At 33.0% G+C, this 18,873-nt stretch overlaps 1 protein-coding gene and 1 non-coding gene across 2 annotated transcripts in view; both read right to left on the bottom strand.

Annotated features, from left to right (window-relative positions):
* Positions 1-9,696, bottom strand: part of LOC120072750 (cleavage stimulation factor subunit 77) — a 45,155-nt gene extending 35,459 nt beyond the window's left edge. Inside the window, exons 1-5 of the mRNA XM_039025229.1 lie at positions 9,537-9,696; positions 9,052-9,138; positions 6,089-6,169; positions 5,912-5,974; positions 4,765-4,874 (exon numbers count right to left, since the gene is read on the bottom strand). Coding sequence (XP_038881157.1) covers positions 4,765-4,874; positions 5,912-5,974; positions 6,089-6,169; positions 9,052-9,078 — 281 coding nt within the window. The 5' untranslated portion in view covers positions 9,079-9,138; positions 9,537-9,696. The remainder of the gene's footprint in view (positions 1-4,764; positions 4,875-5,911; positions 5,975-6,088; positions 6,170-9,051; positions 9,139-9,536) is intronic.
* A 5,146-nt stretch (positions 9,697-14,842) lies between these two features.
* Positions 14,843-14,916, bottom strand: TRNAI-AAU. Its single transcript has one exon. It is a non-coding gene; the product is annotated as a tRNA-Ile (tRNA).
* Between the last annotated feature and the right edge of the window lie 3,957 nt (positions 14,917-18,873).

Below are 18,873 nucleotides of genomic sequence, written 5' to 3'. Positions count from 1 at the left end.
AATCGAAAACTTTAGATTAGAGATCCAACCCATCCTTCATGATATCCATTTTGGATCTAAATTTTTTCCCATTAGGACTTTTTCAAGGAAAGTCCAATCCACCCTATCAAAGGCTTTTTCCATGTCCAGTTTTAATATCCATCCTTCTTTCCTTTTAGCTCGATATTCCTCTACCGCTTCATTTGCAATGAGAATTGAGTCCAGAGTTTGTCTTCCTTCAATGAAGGCATTTTGAGTGGGAGCAATGATGGAATGCATAATTTTCTTGAGCCTCTGTGCTAGTACTTTTGCCCCAACTTTATAAGTTAGGGAGGTAAGACTAATAGATCTAAAGTCTTTGACCATTACCACATCATCTTTCTTCGGGATCAAACATATGAAATATTCTTTGACACACGCGTTCAGCTTTCCATTTCTGTAAAATCCCTCAAATGGCCGCTTAAAGTCCTCTTTGAAATGTGACCAGAATTTAAAGAAGAGTTCCACTATGAATCCATCAGGCTCCAGAGCTTTATTCTTCCCAAGATTTTTCAAAGCGAACCTTATTTCTTCTTCTGAAAAATATGCTGTGAGGCTGATATTTTGTGATGCATTCACTTTTCCCCATTCTAACAATGCTGGAATTGAGCCTGCTCCTAAGGATTTTGAATATAGTGATGAGTAATAATTCAGAATTAGCTCTCCAATCACCCGGAAAGAGAAAATTGAAATGCCATTTTCATTAATCAACTCAGAATTCAGATTCCTTCTTTTCTTTGCAGCTAGAAATCGATGAAAGAAGCTAGCATTCTCGTCACCAAGTCTCAACCAGTTGAGCTTACTTTTCTGTATTAGATTCCTTTCATCATCCATAAGTAGTTCCACTAATTCGGCCTTCAAGGAAATTCTCAAATTCGAATTTAAGTTCAAGTCTGCCTCCTCATCCTCCAGGCTTTCCAATTTTTCTAATTCATCGAGAATATGCTCTTCCTCTACTCTCCTTACTGCTTTAAAATTTGCTTTCCATGATTTTAGAGCTGACTTTGATTTCCTCAGCCTTGCAGAAATGACAAAGCCAGCCCAACCTTGGGAATGGGAGTTGCTCAATGATCCTTCAATTAACTGACAGCACTCCTTATTATATAACCAGCTGTTGCAAAAACGAAAAGGAGAGGTCCCCCACTCAAAAGAACCAGCTTCTAGTAATAAAGGAAAATGGTCAGAAGACAACCTGTCTTGTCTTCCACTCGTATTTTCAAATGTCTCGTCCCATTCTTTTGATACAAAGAATCTATCTACAAGTGACCTCGAAGTCATGTTTCCATCCCTTACCCAAGTGAATTCTCATTGGAAAGAGGAATCTCCATCAGATTATTATCTGCAATGAATTTATTGAATTTCCCCATGCCTTTTGTCATTCTTCTCATTGGGACACTATCATGAGGCCATCTGGTCATGTTGAAATCACCTGCTAGACACCAAGGTTCCATTATATAATCTGTTAATGAATATAACTCCGGCCAAATGTGCATTCTTTCTCTATAGTCAGATGGGCCATAAACGTTCATAATCCAGCATTCTTTCTTGCAAATTGTCTTGCATTTGACAGATAGTGAATAACCTCCCTTGAGTACTTCAATAATTGACACCTTGCTTTCATCCCACATTGTTAATATTCCCACTGATTTTCCAAAGGCTTCTACACTGAACCAACCTACTTCTTTTGAACTGCACAAAGGATTTGATAATATCCATGTCGAATTCCCCCCTTTTGGTTTCCAGCAGCAACACCAAATCCAGATTAATTTTCTTGATGAGCTTCCTATTACCATCCTTTTCAGCGTATCTCCCAGCCCCCTTATGTTCAAAGATAGAATTTCCATATTTATGCCGATCAACGACTATGCAATCTGCCCCAAAATGATGTCTTTATCTATTAGCCAAGAATGATATCACAGGCTTCAATTATTGAGTGCAAGTGCTGAGGGACTTCTTCTTTATTCATCGGATTAATGGGTAGGCCTTTTGGAGCTTCCTCTTTTGTTGAGTGCTCTTCCAAGAATAACTCACCAATATCATCGCCAAAATTGGTTAAAAACTCTGCTTCTTCTTGTACTTCCCCTGTTTCACTACCTTCTAATTCCTCACTGCTTGCACTTATATTATTGATATCTAAAGCTTGGTCTTTCTGGTGGCATGGACTGAAATTGTCTTCCAGAACGCCTCACACAAAATAGACACTAGAACCTGGCATTGTGAAATCAGATTGAATAAACTTCTTAGTATTAGATAGAGTATGCTCTGACCTTAATGATTTTGCTTCGGGGACTTGGACTTTGATGCAGCAGCTTTCTGGAAGGTCTGGATTTACTATTAGTGACCATGAGTTGATGAATGAAGTTTGTTCTCTTGCAAAGTGTCTGGGAAATCGCTTCAGTAGTTTTGAGTATTTCTTAGGTATTAATCGGTGGCCATAAGAAGCAGAGGAGTTGTTAGAGGTCTTATTTGGAACTTTTTGAGACTGAATCTTTACTCTTTTTGAGTATTTGCTTTTTGGAGAGAGAGAATGGCTGCTTGAGTTCCCAGACAATTGGGATTTCCCAGGGAGGGTGTCGGGCAGCTGTTCACTGGGAGTTTTCTTTTTGCGTTCGTTGAAGGGGATGATTGGGCTGCCTCATTTGAATTCTTACAGTTGTCCTCTTGTTTCTTCTCTCCCATCATTAAATGGGACTCTTTGGATTCCTTGGGAGTGTTCACACTGTCTACTGGAGTTAACTGGTTTACTCCCATCTTCTCCGGCGCCAGTGGAGCTATCAGGCTTTGAACTCTGATCTTTAACGCTTCAAATGGGTTCCTTGAATGAGAAGGAATCGTTTAAAATTATTTTAAAAACTCCACACTTTCCAGATTAAACAAATCGTTGACTTCTTCATCAATCATAACCAGTTGCAGCCTCTGTAAATCAATCGGGTTGGAGAAATCCTTAAAAAATAGACTGCCCTTAGCGATTTGGGGAGGGTTAATGACTTCAACGTCTCTAAAATTTAAAAGGATGTTGCCCCTAGTAAAATCGGTGATTTCTATTGTGGATGGCATGAAACCACAAAGGTTCCTTTTAACATGTATCTTTGCTTCAGAACAATTAACTAGATTGAGTGTTTCTAAGGCAACATCATCTAAGCCACCGAAACGAGCACCTATAGCTTCAAATATTTTCCTACTCCAATAATCTAGAGGGAGGTTCCTTATTTAATCCATCCTCCAAAACCTTTTGTTAACAATGGCCGGCTGTGTTTGAATTTGTTCCATTTTTCAAACTTTAAGTGGGACAGACCAATTTCCTGCAATTTGCCTGTTTTCTCGATGAATTCCTCGACTGAACCTTGATCTAAATTGATCACAATGCATTCTCTGCGAATAACAGATTTATGATTACTTTAGTTTGGAAAAAACCTTTAGCACTTTAGTGATCTCCTTCCAGTCATAAAAAACAAACAGCCTTGAGACAATCCACAAGTTATCAAAATCTTGTTGGTATACTTCCATATTCTTGCACACCCAAAATAAGTTTGAGCTTTGTTTTTCGTTTGCTGAAACAGGGGATGTCATCTGCCTCACCAGATTATCACTGCCAGTGCTCTATTTTCCAGACTCCGAAACAGAGGTATGAGAATGACGCTTTGTCTTCACCATGTCTGTGTAACTCAATCTTTGTGATTGAAATGAATTCTCCTCAAAAACCTTATGATGCTGCTTGGATAGATTAGAGCTTGAAAATTGATTCCTTTGCCATAACATGTACTCGTGTTTCATCTGGAAGCTTTGTATCATTTTGAGGAAAGCAAGCCAACCCTGCTGCGAGTGGCCCGATAGCACATGGATGAAGTGTCGCCCACCTGTTGTCGGTCATACTGTGCATCTCATAATCCATCCTAACTCTACTTTGAATTTCGATATCCTTGTCCTTCCGTGAACATCACTCCCATTTTGAAGGAAGAAATTTTGTCAGGCCTTCGAGTTATTTCCATGATAGCCTCCGTGAGCCAGCCCATTTGTGACTTTACTACTTTCAAAAAAAATTGTGCTTCAACGTCTTCAATTTGGAAGAAGCCATTCTCGAACCAGATGCAATAAAAGGAGTTGAGGAATTTGCAACTTTCCACTTTCATCGCAGCCATTGAAAGGGAGAAGAAAGGTGGTTAAAGTATGCATTGCTCGGAAATGTCGCCAGAGATGGAGGATAACAGAGAAACTTGAAAACGGGAACAGGGAGATTTTTGTTCGTCTTGTATTGATATGCTATCCTACATCTTAAAAGTAACTTCACTGAAAAGGAGCTATAGTTGAAGCATGATAACATCCTCTGCCAAAACGATTGAGCATAGTCACAGAAAACAAGAATGTGCATAATGGATTCTCCACATTGGTGACAAAGGACACACCAACTCAGGGCAGACACGATCCATGGGGCCTTTTTGATAAGTACGTCTGCTGTGTTAATACTACCATGGCTAACCTCCCATAGAAAGAACCGAATCTCTTTTAGAAACAGTAGCCTATCTATTAATTATTTTTTCAAATATAGTTGAAATGCATCAACAAAAAATGATAAGAATGGTACAAAAACAATTTTCAAGCCTTGAAATATAAGCAAGAGAAAGTAACCAACCCAAAATTTTGAGATGCTAAAATATGGTGGTCGACTTAAACAATGTTGCACCATGCCATACCATGATGAGATGAAATTCATCCACTAATAACTAAAAGGTGAAACGATGATCATACCAAAGAGGGATGTGTAGACAGTTCAATAAGCACCGGCTAAATATCTGTCTTGTAGCATCGTCATTATTTACAACCATGTGTGCCTCCACGTATTGCTTCCAATATTTAGCCTGAAGAAAATGGTTAGTGCATAGATAGAACCAAAAGGTATATAAACCTACATCCAACTAAAAAGGAAGAACTACTTTTCCGTGTATGATTGAGACTAGCTGAGAAACTTACAAATTAGGTGATCAAGTAGGAAAGGGTGTTACGGTGTTTGCATAGACAAACATAAAGGACATGAACCATGATATTGGAAATTTACATCCCCAATAACAGGAAAATCATGAACTTTTCATTGATATGACATAATACTTACCTCTCCAATTCAAGATTAGAGACAGACAGACAACCCTAGTAAAATCAACACCACTCCATGATTCTATCCAGTTTGTAAAGTCTATAAATTCCCTTAAGCAACTACAACCTCTTTGAAGCAATCCTTAATTGTTAATTCTATCTCAGATTAGTATTTGCAAAGAAACATTCTCTGTCATCTACCAAAAGTGATCCTAAAAAACTTCTCTGTGCGATTACAACCTAACAAAATGCAACCATACCAAGCACAATGGACAAAAATGCTTAGATGCTGAGTGACTAGGCAGGCAGAATAAAATTAAAGAATTAGTGTATTCCATTCCTGCTACATGCCAGTCCTTGTCTAGATCCTTCTCTAATTATTTCTCTTTCATAATTCAAGCCAGTTGGAGATAGTTATTATAATAGATTCCTAGTGGCATTTAGAGGGAGAGGATACCTAGCCTTGCCCCACTCTGCCGCGTACGCCATTCTCGGTTCCAACATCTCCGGTAGAATCAATATTAGTTATTGGGGTTTTTTCTAAATTACATCTATTGATATTGAAATTGATTAATCTAAAATCTATCATTTTTAAGACTTGGCTTTCACTTAAATTTTCAAAGGAAAGAAATCGTCATATGATATGCTAAAAAATATGAGTACCAACCAGCATTAGCTGAGCCCATGAAATAGTTACTCTATCTCTGCTCACAAACCCAGCAATAAGCAAGGTTCAAATTTCAAAATGCAGCTACTTTAAGTGAAGGTTGACAAAGAAAATTATTGAAATACATAAGAAACTCACAGCAGTGGGATACACCGTCAGCAGTTGCTCATATAATGGTGTTGCCTCCAATATTGGCAAACGCTAACATGAAATAATTGGATTCAGTGTTAAATCGAAGAGGAAACTCAAATTTAAACTTGATTGAGAGAGGGAGAGGGATGGGATGTGGTGTGAAAACTAAAGATGATGTCACACCTGCGCCTCATTAGCAACACTTTCTGCCACCTCAACATTGTACTTCAAACCATCCAAAAGCTTATTGCTCGTTGTTTTATCCTGAACATGGAAGTTAAATAGGTTAAACACACAATTACCCACTGAAAGACAAAGGAAAGAGATCCTTGTCCTCCTTCTTCCTTTTAAAAAAAATAAATAAATAACTTACCAAAGGCATCAATCCAACAACAATCCTTTTTTCTATGAAAAAATGAAAGAATATGCGGGAAATTCAGTCCAATCTAACAAAATAAAACGTAAAGATATACTTATGCCCATCAAGAAACATTGAACCTAATACACATCCACATTTCACTCAGGAGCCTCCCAAACCCTCTAAAAATTATTTTGTTCCTTTCTTGGTAAAGCCCCCAATAAATAGCACACACTCCAACATGTCACATAAAACCTTCCTTTCTCGTGAAAAGGATGGTGCAGAAAAAACTCTTCGATCATATCCCTACAGCCTCTGTGTCTAGCCAAACTCATCAGAAGAAAATTGGCTCCAAAGTGAGTGCGCATAATCACATGACCAGAGAATATGGTCTAGGCCCTCCACCACCCTCCTGAAGACGATGCAACCCAAAGGCACCACCAATTTGGAAACCCTCCTCAAAAACCTATCAAATGTATTAATTCTTCCATGGAGAACCTGCTTGACAAAACTTAAGCTTCTTCAAAATTTTCACCTTCCACGACTAGAGAAAGACCAATTCACTCAAGGGTGAGGATTGAAATATTTATTGATATGTCGATATATCCATCGCTATGTCGATATACTCATTGATATATCCGTAAATTGGAGGGTTCGTCATTGATATCAAGGATTAATCAATATCTTTGATATCTTTAAAACATTAAAAATATATATCATCTTCAAACCTCAATATGAATATGAATATTAATAACAAGGTCTAAAACTTAGTTTGGAAGTAAAAGGAGCTTAATTATTTATTAAACTAATTTGTATAAATTTTTTATTTATAGAAACATTCGTCGATGTTGATATTGTACCGATATATTCGTATACCTAAAATACCGATATCGATATCGACATCAATATTTTATTCCTTTCTCATAGGAAAAGGGTTTACAACACAAAGAAAATAGGATTTACGCGAGAACCCTTTAGAAGGACTAGGAACCTAGACGTGGCGATCCCTTCTCCCAAAGTTGTTGCAACAAAAGCCCCCAATCATCAATAGGAAATCGGTGACATCCAAAGTATCCCTATCAGATAAAGCATAGCTAAAACCCAAATCATCAAGCATAACTGATATAATCCAACAACAATTCTTAGTCAACCTTGAGTAATGAGTATTGGATATAATGAAAAAGAGGCTCTTTATACAAGTGGTTATGGATTTTAGCACCACCAAGAATAGTCTACTTAAGAAAGAAACTTTCCACTGTAGTCAAGACAAATCTAAAAGGAAAAGTGATCCTAGGGCTCATAAAAACCACTCCAATCGACATAAAATACTTAGAGATATAACGACAAAAAGAAATGGAGAGAGAATATTATATAAAACTTACCAAAACTTCTGACCTTAATCATAAATTCTCAAAGGGAAAATGATCGATTCGTTGTAAAATGAATTATTATCTAGTAGAATTGGATTTTTTTTTTTTTTAAAGAATGCTTTTACTTTCCCTTGAGACTCTTGATTCATGAAATTTTGTTGGAATACCACCAAAAATTAGGGTTCTACGATACATAATAAATCAAGTGGAGTGTCAATCACCAATAAACCTAAAAGCTTGAGTTAATGGGCTATGGTATCAATACTTTGACACTCTCCCTGACTTGTGGGCTTAAAATTTTGTAGGATACCCAACAAGCAGAAATCAATATTCATTAGGAAGGAAATGACATTACAGGGATAATAATCTCCTACTCTGGTACCATGTTAAATCACCAATTAATCCAAAAGCATAAGTTGTTGGGTTACGGTACATTTAATTATCAATATTTCAACATGGACAACCACATTTCCAATAGGAGTAATACTCAGCATAACAAATTACAACAAACTCCTAATTGGGAAGAATCTTCGTGTCTATAATGGTCATAAATTCCGACTATCCTATTTACTCCCACCAACTATCAGAATCTCACTACCTCCTTTCTCTACTCGCACATACATTACTTCCATGTGTTTTAAGTATCAAGTTACCCTTGTTCAACTAACTAACCATTCAATCACTATCTAAACGCCCCTTTCTTTCTTCTACCCTGTTCCATGATCCTTGTCAACTACACCAAAACTCTTCTCGTTTACCACCATGTTATCACCACTTTTACACCAACCAACTACCTCCGCAATACCCTTATAGGCTTTTTACTCCACCCTAGAAATCACCTTACTCTACGATCTGTTATACCTCCAATTGTGAATACTTATGTGAGAAGGGGTAGAAAGGGAAATGGGAGTGGGCCCAACCGTTAGTGGGCTGGAGGTTATTTTGAATTGTGTTTGGTAAGGCTTGCGTGTGGCAGGAGGTTATTAGTATGTTTTTCTCTTTTGTATGTGTTTCATGTTTTTTGGATATTTTGTAATAGAACAGTAGTTCTATAGAGCTGTTAGCTGTTTGCATGTAATCGTTGTTTTGAATCAATGTTATTGTAAGTAAGACCTAGAATCTTTACACAATCACTTGAGAAACTGCAACCCCTCTCCTCTTATCGACTCAAAGAATATGGAACAGACTGGCATGGCAAAAACTACATTTTTGGGCTCAATATAAGAAATGGACCCCCACCTATGCTGACCTTACAAACATGGCTCTACTGATCCATCTTCCCCTTTAAACAACTATGCCCTTATCGCCCGAAGTCATCCTTACCCTCCACTGGTTTCTAAACATTTTCTTTACACAAAAAATCTCATAATATCCTGAAACGTTTTCTCAGGGGCGAGGAGGTTGAAAAACACGCGTACCTTTGATTCAGATCCCTCTGACACCATAGTGAAGAGAGTGGCTGTAAATAGAGCAGAGATTGTATAAATTTATGGTCGTCTGCTTAGCTGAACAAGAAAAGCAAAAATAAGTAGCAATCCAAGAAGCTAAAACAATAAAGCCTATCTCTGCAGCTTGTCAGTTAAATAAGATGTTGTAATTTGTTTACACTCAAATTGATGAACACACTCCATTGCTTCATTTTAACAAGATTATCAACAATATAGAGGCAACAGAGAACTCTGACCAGAAAAAAGCCAAAATTACGCATAGAATTTGCCCAAGTCAGAACAAACGAAACCCAACCCAACCCAAAACCAGAAATTAAATTCTTCATGAAATTTCAACTCATTCAATTGATTGAGCTCAGCATAACAAGTATCGATATACATACATTCATAAATCCGCGAAATTGAAACAATAGGGACGAATAAGAGAAGAAAAGCTTGCGAAGAGCATTACATACCTGCGAAAGCTAAAGCAAAAACTGGCTTGGTTCATAAATCCGAGAAGTGGGAAGAAGAGTATGATTTCGGCCGCCAAACTGAAATCTACAGTGGACTTTGGTCGAATTTAATCTCGAAATTTTGAAGGAGAAAAGAATAGAGAGATTGTGACAGTAATATAACATTAATTTTTTAGATGCACAAGTTTGCAAATTTTTGCCTTTTCACAAACGAGAAAAAAAAATTGCAAATTTTTGTCCATTTCGTATTCATTTATTAATTTAAATACTCTAAATTTATCCCTCCGAAAATTACATCAATTTAAATCTTAAACTAATAATTATATCAATTTAATCTCTAAACTTTATAAGTGTATCAATTTGAATCTAAAACTTTTACAATTGTATCAATTTTATAAAACACAAAAGTGAACTAAATCATACAAACATGGGAAAAACATTATTAAAACTATGCTTGGGCATGCTTCATAAGTGTATCAATTTGAATCTCAAACTTTTACAATTGTATCAATTTGAAGATCAATTTTATAAAACACAAAAGTGAACTAAATCATACAAACATGGGATAAACATTAATAAAACTATGCTTGGGCATGCTTCTAACGAGGAAGAAAGAAAAAAGATAACTCTGCCCTTGAAGATTCCCCTTCTTCGAGTTTTCATCTCCTTTGGTCACAAACAAACTCGAACCTCTCGATAAACAAAGATACCACCACAAGAGTTTCCCTCTATGTTCTAGGATTCGAGCTAGATGTATGGACTCTAACACTTTGAAGACGAAATGAAGGTTGAGGGAATGTTCTTGAGAGAGTGGAGTATATAGAGTGAGAATATGAGAGTAAAAGCTAGGTTAAATTTCACCCAAAAAACACTTTTACTTGTAAGGGTTATAGTGGTATATTTATAGGGAGAGGGTAACCCTCTCTCCGAGCTTTCCACTCTATTATTTGTTAATCGATTAATTAACTATTATTTAATCAATTAACATATAAATTAAATAATTATATAATAAATCATATTCAATAAAGAATTAATTGATTAACATATAAATATCACATATTTATATGCATGCATCTCTCTTATACTATAATTTTATATGAATTTACATTTGAATATCATTTAAATATCTCTCTTATAGAGTTTGGATCATAGATCATATTTATAATTAATCATATTATATAATGTATCAAAATACACTATATATTAATCATGTTAATATAAAAAAAAATTAAGTAATTTGAGCCATTCAAATCATTCCTCATTAATATCCTTAGTGAACCTTATGAACCTACAGATTAGAAGCTGCAATGATATAAGACTAATTAATTAAACTCATTAATAAAATTCATCAATATTCATTAACTATCGTTACTCCACTAAAGATCAATAACTGCATTATTTGCACTGCATACATATTTCTGTGTATATAGATATAATCAATCAACAGCGAGTCGACCATTCACAAATTGCTCATAACTACAACTAGGTCGAAATATTGATTTACTTCTTGTAGTTACATCTAACTTTTTAAGTACCACCGATTCCTCTAATGAACAAACAATTTATAGTCCAACTATAAACTAACATATATTGAGCTAATGAGAGGTTGAAGCCTCACTGTTCAAGACTCAAAATCAGCTATCAATTGAGCAATTTATCTACTTTCTCTAAGACCGGGAAGGAGTGAGTTCCTTCTTGTGTAGTGTGTTTCTAACTCCCTACTCGGACAAATCCCCAAAATGGTAGGCTTGGTCGGTTAACACGACCACTCTCACTCATATAGATTAAATGATTACTCTCATAAACAGGAGTCCACAACTCTGTCAGAATTAAAGTCAAGTCACCTATGGTCATCATAGTGAAATATTAGTTTTTTCAAGTAACGGTATTATAAAGAAAACCAATCATTTCGCGGTTCGTCCACTCTTATATAAACTCTTTATACATAATACCCCACTCACGTGTCTTCACATGAATAATATGGGTCAATTGTCTATAGCATTTACAACTTATATAACACTTACGAAGTGGACCGTATTCGCAGTGTTATCAGGATAAGACACTCAACCTTATCCATTTACTGTAGACCTTTTAGATTATAACTTAGACATGAACCACTTGTATGTTTCCACATATTGTTCAAGTGACATCACATAACCTTTGATTTTAGTTTATTGGATTGAATCAATGCAGTCTGAATGTCAAATAAAATATGTTTTATTTTATTAAATAAATAAATTATTCTTTCAAAATAAAAACTACAAGATTCGAGATTTAAAACACTAAATTCAACACGATTGTCACCTTTGACGACCATTGTCAGCCAACCTCCGGTTTCTAACTCCGACGGTCACCGTCGGCCAACCTTCGGTGATCCTGCTAGCAAACATTTTTAAATTGTTTTATAAGTCATTCCAAAGAAGCTCTTAGTTTTATTATAATGATATTTTTTTAAAAAAAATACAGTGTCTCTTTTCTAATTGTTTTTTTCTTTTGGAGTTTTTTAATTATTATTTTTATTATATCATATTTGTTAGTTATCTCTCCTTCTTTCGTTGTTTAAAATTAATGTTTCCTTTACCTAAGGATATTTAATTTATTTTATATTTTTCTTAGTTGAAAATCAATCATCTATCTATTGAGATCTAAAGTATATGTCGAATATAAAAAGTAATATGATGAAAAATATAAATATACATCACATATACCATGGTTTACTTTTATTTTTGTGTGTGTTTATAAATATACAGAAAAATGTAAATATACATTGAATATATCATTCAATATATAAGACAATATGTTATACAGATTGTATTATTTATACACTTATCAAGCATACTAATTTATTTTTAGAAAATTCAAATATATAGTGTTATATATATCAAATATACCTCATTTTCTTCTTCAACACTTATCACCGATTCTTGCTTTCACTTATGAGAGCAATATTGTTTGGATTTTTTTTTTTTTTTTTGAGATATTTTCCTTACCTGTAGAGGTTCTGAAAAGGAAGTTATTTTGGAAAATTCATAATCACAAGAAACTTTCGAGAGTTAAAAAGGTAAATTTGACCTAGTTTTTGTCTAAAATAATAGCTCATTTACACTGCAATTGTGTAGTTGGTATATTTATTTAAATTATATGTATAGAAAGCCCTAATTTAATTTAACATTCTCATTTTTTGTTCGTTGGTCAATTTAACTAGCTCGAAGATTTAAAATAATCTTTAAATGTAAAAGATTAAAATGTTGAAACAACTTGGTGACCAAATAAAAATTAAAACTCAAACTTCATGATATCATGATTTTTTTTTATTCCTCAAATACAATTTGAAGTTAGCATGTTATGACAAAAAAAACACTAATTTTCAAATTAGTTGTGATAAAAGTCTATGAAGTTGTACCGCAAAACCTACTAAAATCAAAACAACAAATTATTAAAATAGTAAATTAAATAAAATTATAATTTTAGTCACATCTCTATTCCAAAATTCAAAAATAAAAAATCTTCTAAATATTTTAGTTTAATTTAAAATTAACCATAATAAAATAATCAAGATACAAGTTTGAACTAATCTAAAATCTACCAACAAATTAAATACAAGAAAATATTTTACAAACTCGAGATTTATAAATCTGCATTTTTCACAGGCTTCCTAAACTTGCACTCCAAACCTAGACCTTTAAAACCTGCACTCAAAACACGGTTTTCTTAAACCGACTATCTAAACCTCTCAGGCTAATCCCCAAGCTTAATATTCCCAGACTTAAGATTCCAAACTTGTACGCTAAGTTCCCTTTAGAAATTCGAATGGAATTTTGGTGTTAGGCGTTCTCAAAGACGATCAATGGATGAATGAATGTTCTTTCAGCTGAAACATTGCCCTCTTATTTGGAGTAAAAATGGCTTATGATAGGGGCTATTCTCATTTTTTGTTGGAGTCCGAGTCTTAAGGGCAGGTGAAAGCTATCGATCTAATTATCCACAAGGTGTCATTTTTGGGAAAATTAGGGAAAGGATGTTCAAAACTCACGCCAAGGGGCTTAAATTTATCCCGAGGTGTGCTAATTAATAGAGTTACTCATACTTTAGCAAGATGGGCTTTGTCTAATGTTGGGCAGGGTGTTTGGGAGTTTGATTCTCTTTGTTAGTTTTTACCCATTTTAAATGGTGAGATCATGGGTAGAGTTGGCAAAAATCTCATCCACGTGGGTCCTTGTCCCGATCAGGGCAGGGAATCCCTGGTTTGACCGGAGACCTGGTCAAATTGAGAATTCTAATCGAGTCCCCAGTTGGGGACGGGGAGGGTATCCTCGCCTCGTCCCCGTCCCCGATTAAATTATTTATTTATATATATCATTGAAATTTCAAAATTTGAGTTAATACTCTTAATCTCTCAAGAAAAAAAAAATAAAAATGTCAGCGTCGTTAGTATAATGATCAATTTATTTTAGGTTCTCTTGAGTTGGTAAAAAAATCATTTTTAAACAATGCATATAAATATCTTTTTTTTTTTTTTGGTAGATGTTCTCATTTTTCTCCCTTTTGTCCAATATTTACAAAGGTTTGGGATACTTTTAAAATTTATGGATATTTTAAAACTTTATAAAGTTATAGGATATTTTTGAAACGGTTGATAATATAGTATTATTTTTATCCAAAATATCAGATTTAAGGACATTTTGTTATAATTTAGCCATAATATTTTTTAAAAAACAAAATACAAGTGAATTGGTTGGTTTTTTTAAGTTCAATTATAAGTTGTTACAATCAAATGACGAAACTTCTAAATTTGATCCATTACCTCCAAAAACACACAAAATTATAATCATATAATTACAATTTCATTAATGCATATTTTTAAATTCACAAACCATTTATAAATTACTATAGTTGTTCTAATTAATTCTTCACAAATATAGTTTAACTGACGTAAAATACATATTCTCGATCAATAAATCAAAAATTCGAATACCCTTTCATATTTAGTTATAATTTCATTAATCGGTTTTGTTCTACTACTAGTGATTGTAGGTATCATGTAATAAAAACGTTGTGATTAATCTTATAGAGTTCAACTCCTATACAATGAATAACAATTAAAAATGTAAGACTTAAGTGGACAGTAAATCTTTTTTTTTTTTATAACAAATATTTAACCTAAGTAATATATATTTATGTGCAACTAAAGTTGTGTCTAGAACGGTTAAAGTGAATAGCCATCAGGAATTTCACTCATCAGAGACTTTATTATATATTAGGATATTATTTGACAAAGACCCAAGTTTTGTATTTGAAAATAAATTTGGCCTATGCAGGTTTCGAACCTGCGACCTTCGCGTTATTAGCACGACGCTCTAACCAACTGAGCTAATAGGCCAATTATGAGAGTAATATTATTGTTTTCTTAACTAAATTATAATCTATAAGGATTTCATTTCTTATTTTTTCCCTCAATTCTAAGGAAAAAAAAAATAATTTGTACAACTAAAATTTGAGGGTTGTATAAATTAAAACACTAATCTAATATTTTGTTGAGTTAAGCAATGATTAACATGATCTTTTTCCTTAGAGATCGAGGTTTGATCTCCCACCTCCAGTAAATGAATATTTTTATGTTAAATAAATATAATTAATTATATTTAGTAATTAACCAAAATTTTGTATTAATTTTTTAAGATAACATAAAATATTAATTGTAAGTTTGTTGAAATTTATTAAGTCTAAATAATAACCTTGAACTTTCAAAAATTTCAAGAATACTCTTAAACTTTAACAAAACTTAAAAAAATACTCTTATTGTTAGCATATGAATAGAAACTGTGTTAATACTCGTTTAAAAAATATTCTTGAATTTTCAAAGGCTGCATTAATACTCTTAGTCTTAAAAGAAATTGTTTAAAATTGCTCCTACGATTAGTATAGTGATCAATTCGTGTTGAAGCTTATTGAGTTCGAAAAAATCGATTTTAAAACAAATTATATACATATCATTTTTTCCCATATAGATACTCTCATTTTATTTTTCATTTGTCCAATTCTTACATCAATTTTCCACAACAAAATATAAATTGAAACTTCAAGTTAAAAAAAAAAATCCCCCAAAATCTCATAATTTCCAAAAATCAAAATATTCGTTTAAAATTTACCAAAACAATAAATAGCCAAATACAAAAAAAGAAAAAAAAAAGTAAGAAGCTATTAACACAGACTCAACTATTAATATATAACCTTGTTAAATATATAAGCCTTAAGATCTCCTTAGTGCTTCCCTTATTGTTATTATTATATCATTATAATCCATATACTTTAATTAAAAGGGGCATTTTTTTATTTATTTATTTATTTATTTATTTATTTTTGTTTTACAAGATAAACAAAGGTCAAACAATCAACAAGGAGAGTGAAAGGAGAAAAAAATAAAATAAAATGAAAGAGGGAGTAACCGGGTGTAAATATAAAAAGCATATTTAACTTTTCTTTAATATAAGGTTACTAAGGTAACTTTTTGAAAGTTTATGGGTATTTTTGCGATAATGTGCTAACAATTTTTGTTCATATATTAATATTAAATGATATTTTTTTGTATTTTTTTAAAAGGTTAATGATATTTTTGAAACATTTGAAGCTCAATGATATTTTGAAACAAAATATTGGTTTCCATCCAATATTAATTCTTTTGGAAAGTTTAAGTAAACTTTTAAAAGTTCAAAAATATTTTTTACACAAACGATGAACCTCAAAGGTAGTTTATATAATTTAGCCAAAAAAATATTTAGATTTATTTGGTATCAAATTCAGGCAATTTATAGTTGGTAGTTTCTTTTTTTCTCTCTCTCTCTTTTTTTCCTTCTTCTCTTTTGGATTATGTTTGAATTTCGCTACTCATAAAACGACAAACTCAAATGTACAAAATTTTAGCTCATAAATTATACTTTTAGTTTCTAGACAATTTTTATTTGATCTCTAAAGAAGTGTTTGATGCATAGAGTTAAGTTGAGTTGAAAATCATTATTTGGGGAGTTAAATTATTTATCGAATTAAATTGTATGTGTTTGAGGTGCACAATTGAATTGAAATGTCTATGTTTTGGGTGTTGAGTTACGTTAAGTCATAAAGTCTATGTTTGAGGTGCAAAATTGAGTTGAATTGGGGTATCTGGTGTTATTCCGAATGTAATTGATTTTGCTTCAAAATACATACACATACATATATACAAACACACATATTTTCCTATAATTCTTAACACTAACTGCTTAACTTTTTTCCATTCTTAAAACATGATAAATTCATATAAAATAAACATATACTAAACACAAATTTTGAATTGAATTTTTGAACACTTAATCGCGTAAAATATTTTTTTCCCATTCCTAAACACCAAACATATTCCAAAAAAATGAAAATTTTTCACAATTAATTAACTCTCAATCATGGACACTAAAAAAGTTTAAAAATTGAATAACTTTTTGTTTTCTTGAAAAATGTAATATATTTCCATCAAACAAATTGAACACTCGATTACATAACAATTCCATTTACATTCCCAAAGGCATGTCATATTTCAATAAAATGAACGTTTTCTTTACTCTCTAGCCCTCAATTAATTTTAACTCAACCATCATGTTAATTAAAAGAAAACAAACAAAACCAATTTTTTTTGTCCATTTGTGGAAAATGAATTTTAATTTTTATGGTTAATGGTTTGTTTCCCTTTCTTATACAAACAATTGATTATTTGTATTTTACACTAATACAATACAATGATTTTTTTGTGTAAACTCGTTTTTTTGCAAACATCTTTTTGTTCAAACGTTTTTTTATGGTCATCGTTCGTGAGCCTGTAGGAGCTTAGAACAAATAATAATTAACCACTCTTATGAGTTTGTAGCTAGTTAGGAACAGGTAGAATCCATAAACAATCTAAGAATGATCTTACCTGGAAACTTTAATTCAACGATCACAATTGGGAGTTTTTATTTGTTTTGTAATTGCAAAGAAATTAAATGCTTGAATGTAAAACTACATACAATTAAAAAGTTGAAATTAAAATACGAGATCGAATTAATTAAAAGCCTAGCCTAGGGAATTTGGATTCTACCCTTTCATTTTGATTGATCGCGGAACTCTAAAGATGCAATGCTTGTTGGTTTTATCCTTAACTCGTTTACCCAAAAGACAAAAGCAACATGCCCTAATTCCTTAATTAATTTCATAATTAATCTAGATGTTCAACCAATCGGCTTCAAAAGTGTCTCTTCCAATTAAACATTTGCATTCAATTAGGGAATCTAGCTAAGACTATTGACAACCACCAGATAGCCTAAGTTACTAACTGTTTCGTTTTTGAAGTAAGTTAAATCATGTAATGTTCTGAAAGGATCGTTCCAAACAACCTAGAATTCACACCCAAGCATGCTTTAACCCTTGTTCTTTCAAGATTAGAACACATATATGCTTCTCTCTCTCCAACTCAACAAAGAACAAATGAGAATTGGCCAAATAACTTATAAATTCGATGCATAGAAGATAAACTACATTCAAGAACAATAAATTCCAGCAAGCAGTCAGAAAATTGCAAGTCTCCCAACCAAAATAATAGGTTTTTATCCTACCTTAAGCTAGAAAAAAAACTTGCCTTATCCTCTCATGGTGTGCCAAGATCGAATCTAATATTCATAAAACAAAATACAAGTAAAAAGAAAGTTGAGAATGAAAAATGAGAAAATCGAGTTAGAGGCTGCAATCCTGAGATGATATGCCCTAATTTGGAAAAAATGATGCATTTATAATAGCAGGCAAGTACCGGTTCATCTCTCTCCTGTCAAAGTTTGTAGCATCGTGGCACTACTTGAAAATTGACCTTTCTGTCTTTCGTGTCATGTCGCAGCGTCGAATAGTGCTGCAATGTTCCTGCTTAGTGTGCATTTTTGTTTTTAGCGCATCGCCTCAGCATTGCAACGTTGCCCACTGGGGCATTTTGGTAATTTTCATCTTTTCCTTGGTTGATACTTTCAAAGCTCCGCTTTGGTTCGTTTTAGTTCGAAACTTGTCCCGATGGCAGATTCTACCATATTAATGCTCGTTACCTACGAGATTATAGAATAAACATGTAAAATCATAAGATGAGCTCAAATTTAGTGGAATAAGATAGCACATTTCGGTAAATATAAGTTAGATTTATGTTCAAGTCTAATCTTCCACTAACAAATGAAATAATAATGTCCACAAAAATATCTATGTGCATATAAATAAAACGTATAACAATGAACAACAACACTCAATCCATCACAAATTGTTCCCTAATAATTAAACAAAATTTTGAGTATAGAAAGTC

This window comes from Benincasa hispida, chromosome 3 (assembly GCF_009727055.1).
Source record: "Benincasa hispida cultivar B227 chromosome 3, ASM972705v1, whole genome shotgun sequence".
NCBI lineage: Eukaryota > Viridiplantae > Streptophyta > Magnoliopsida > Cucurbitales > Cucurbitaceae > Benincasa > Benincasa hispida.
The sequence above is the reverse complement of the archived record's forward strand: the minus strand, read 5'-3'. Positions and strand labels throughout refer to the sequence as shown.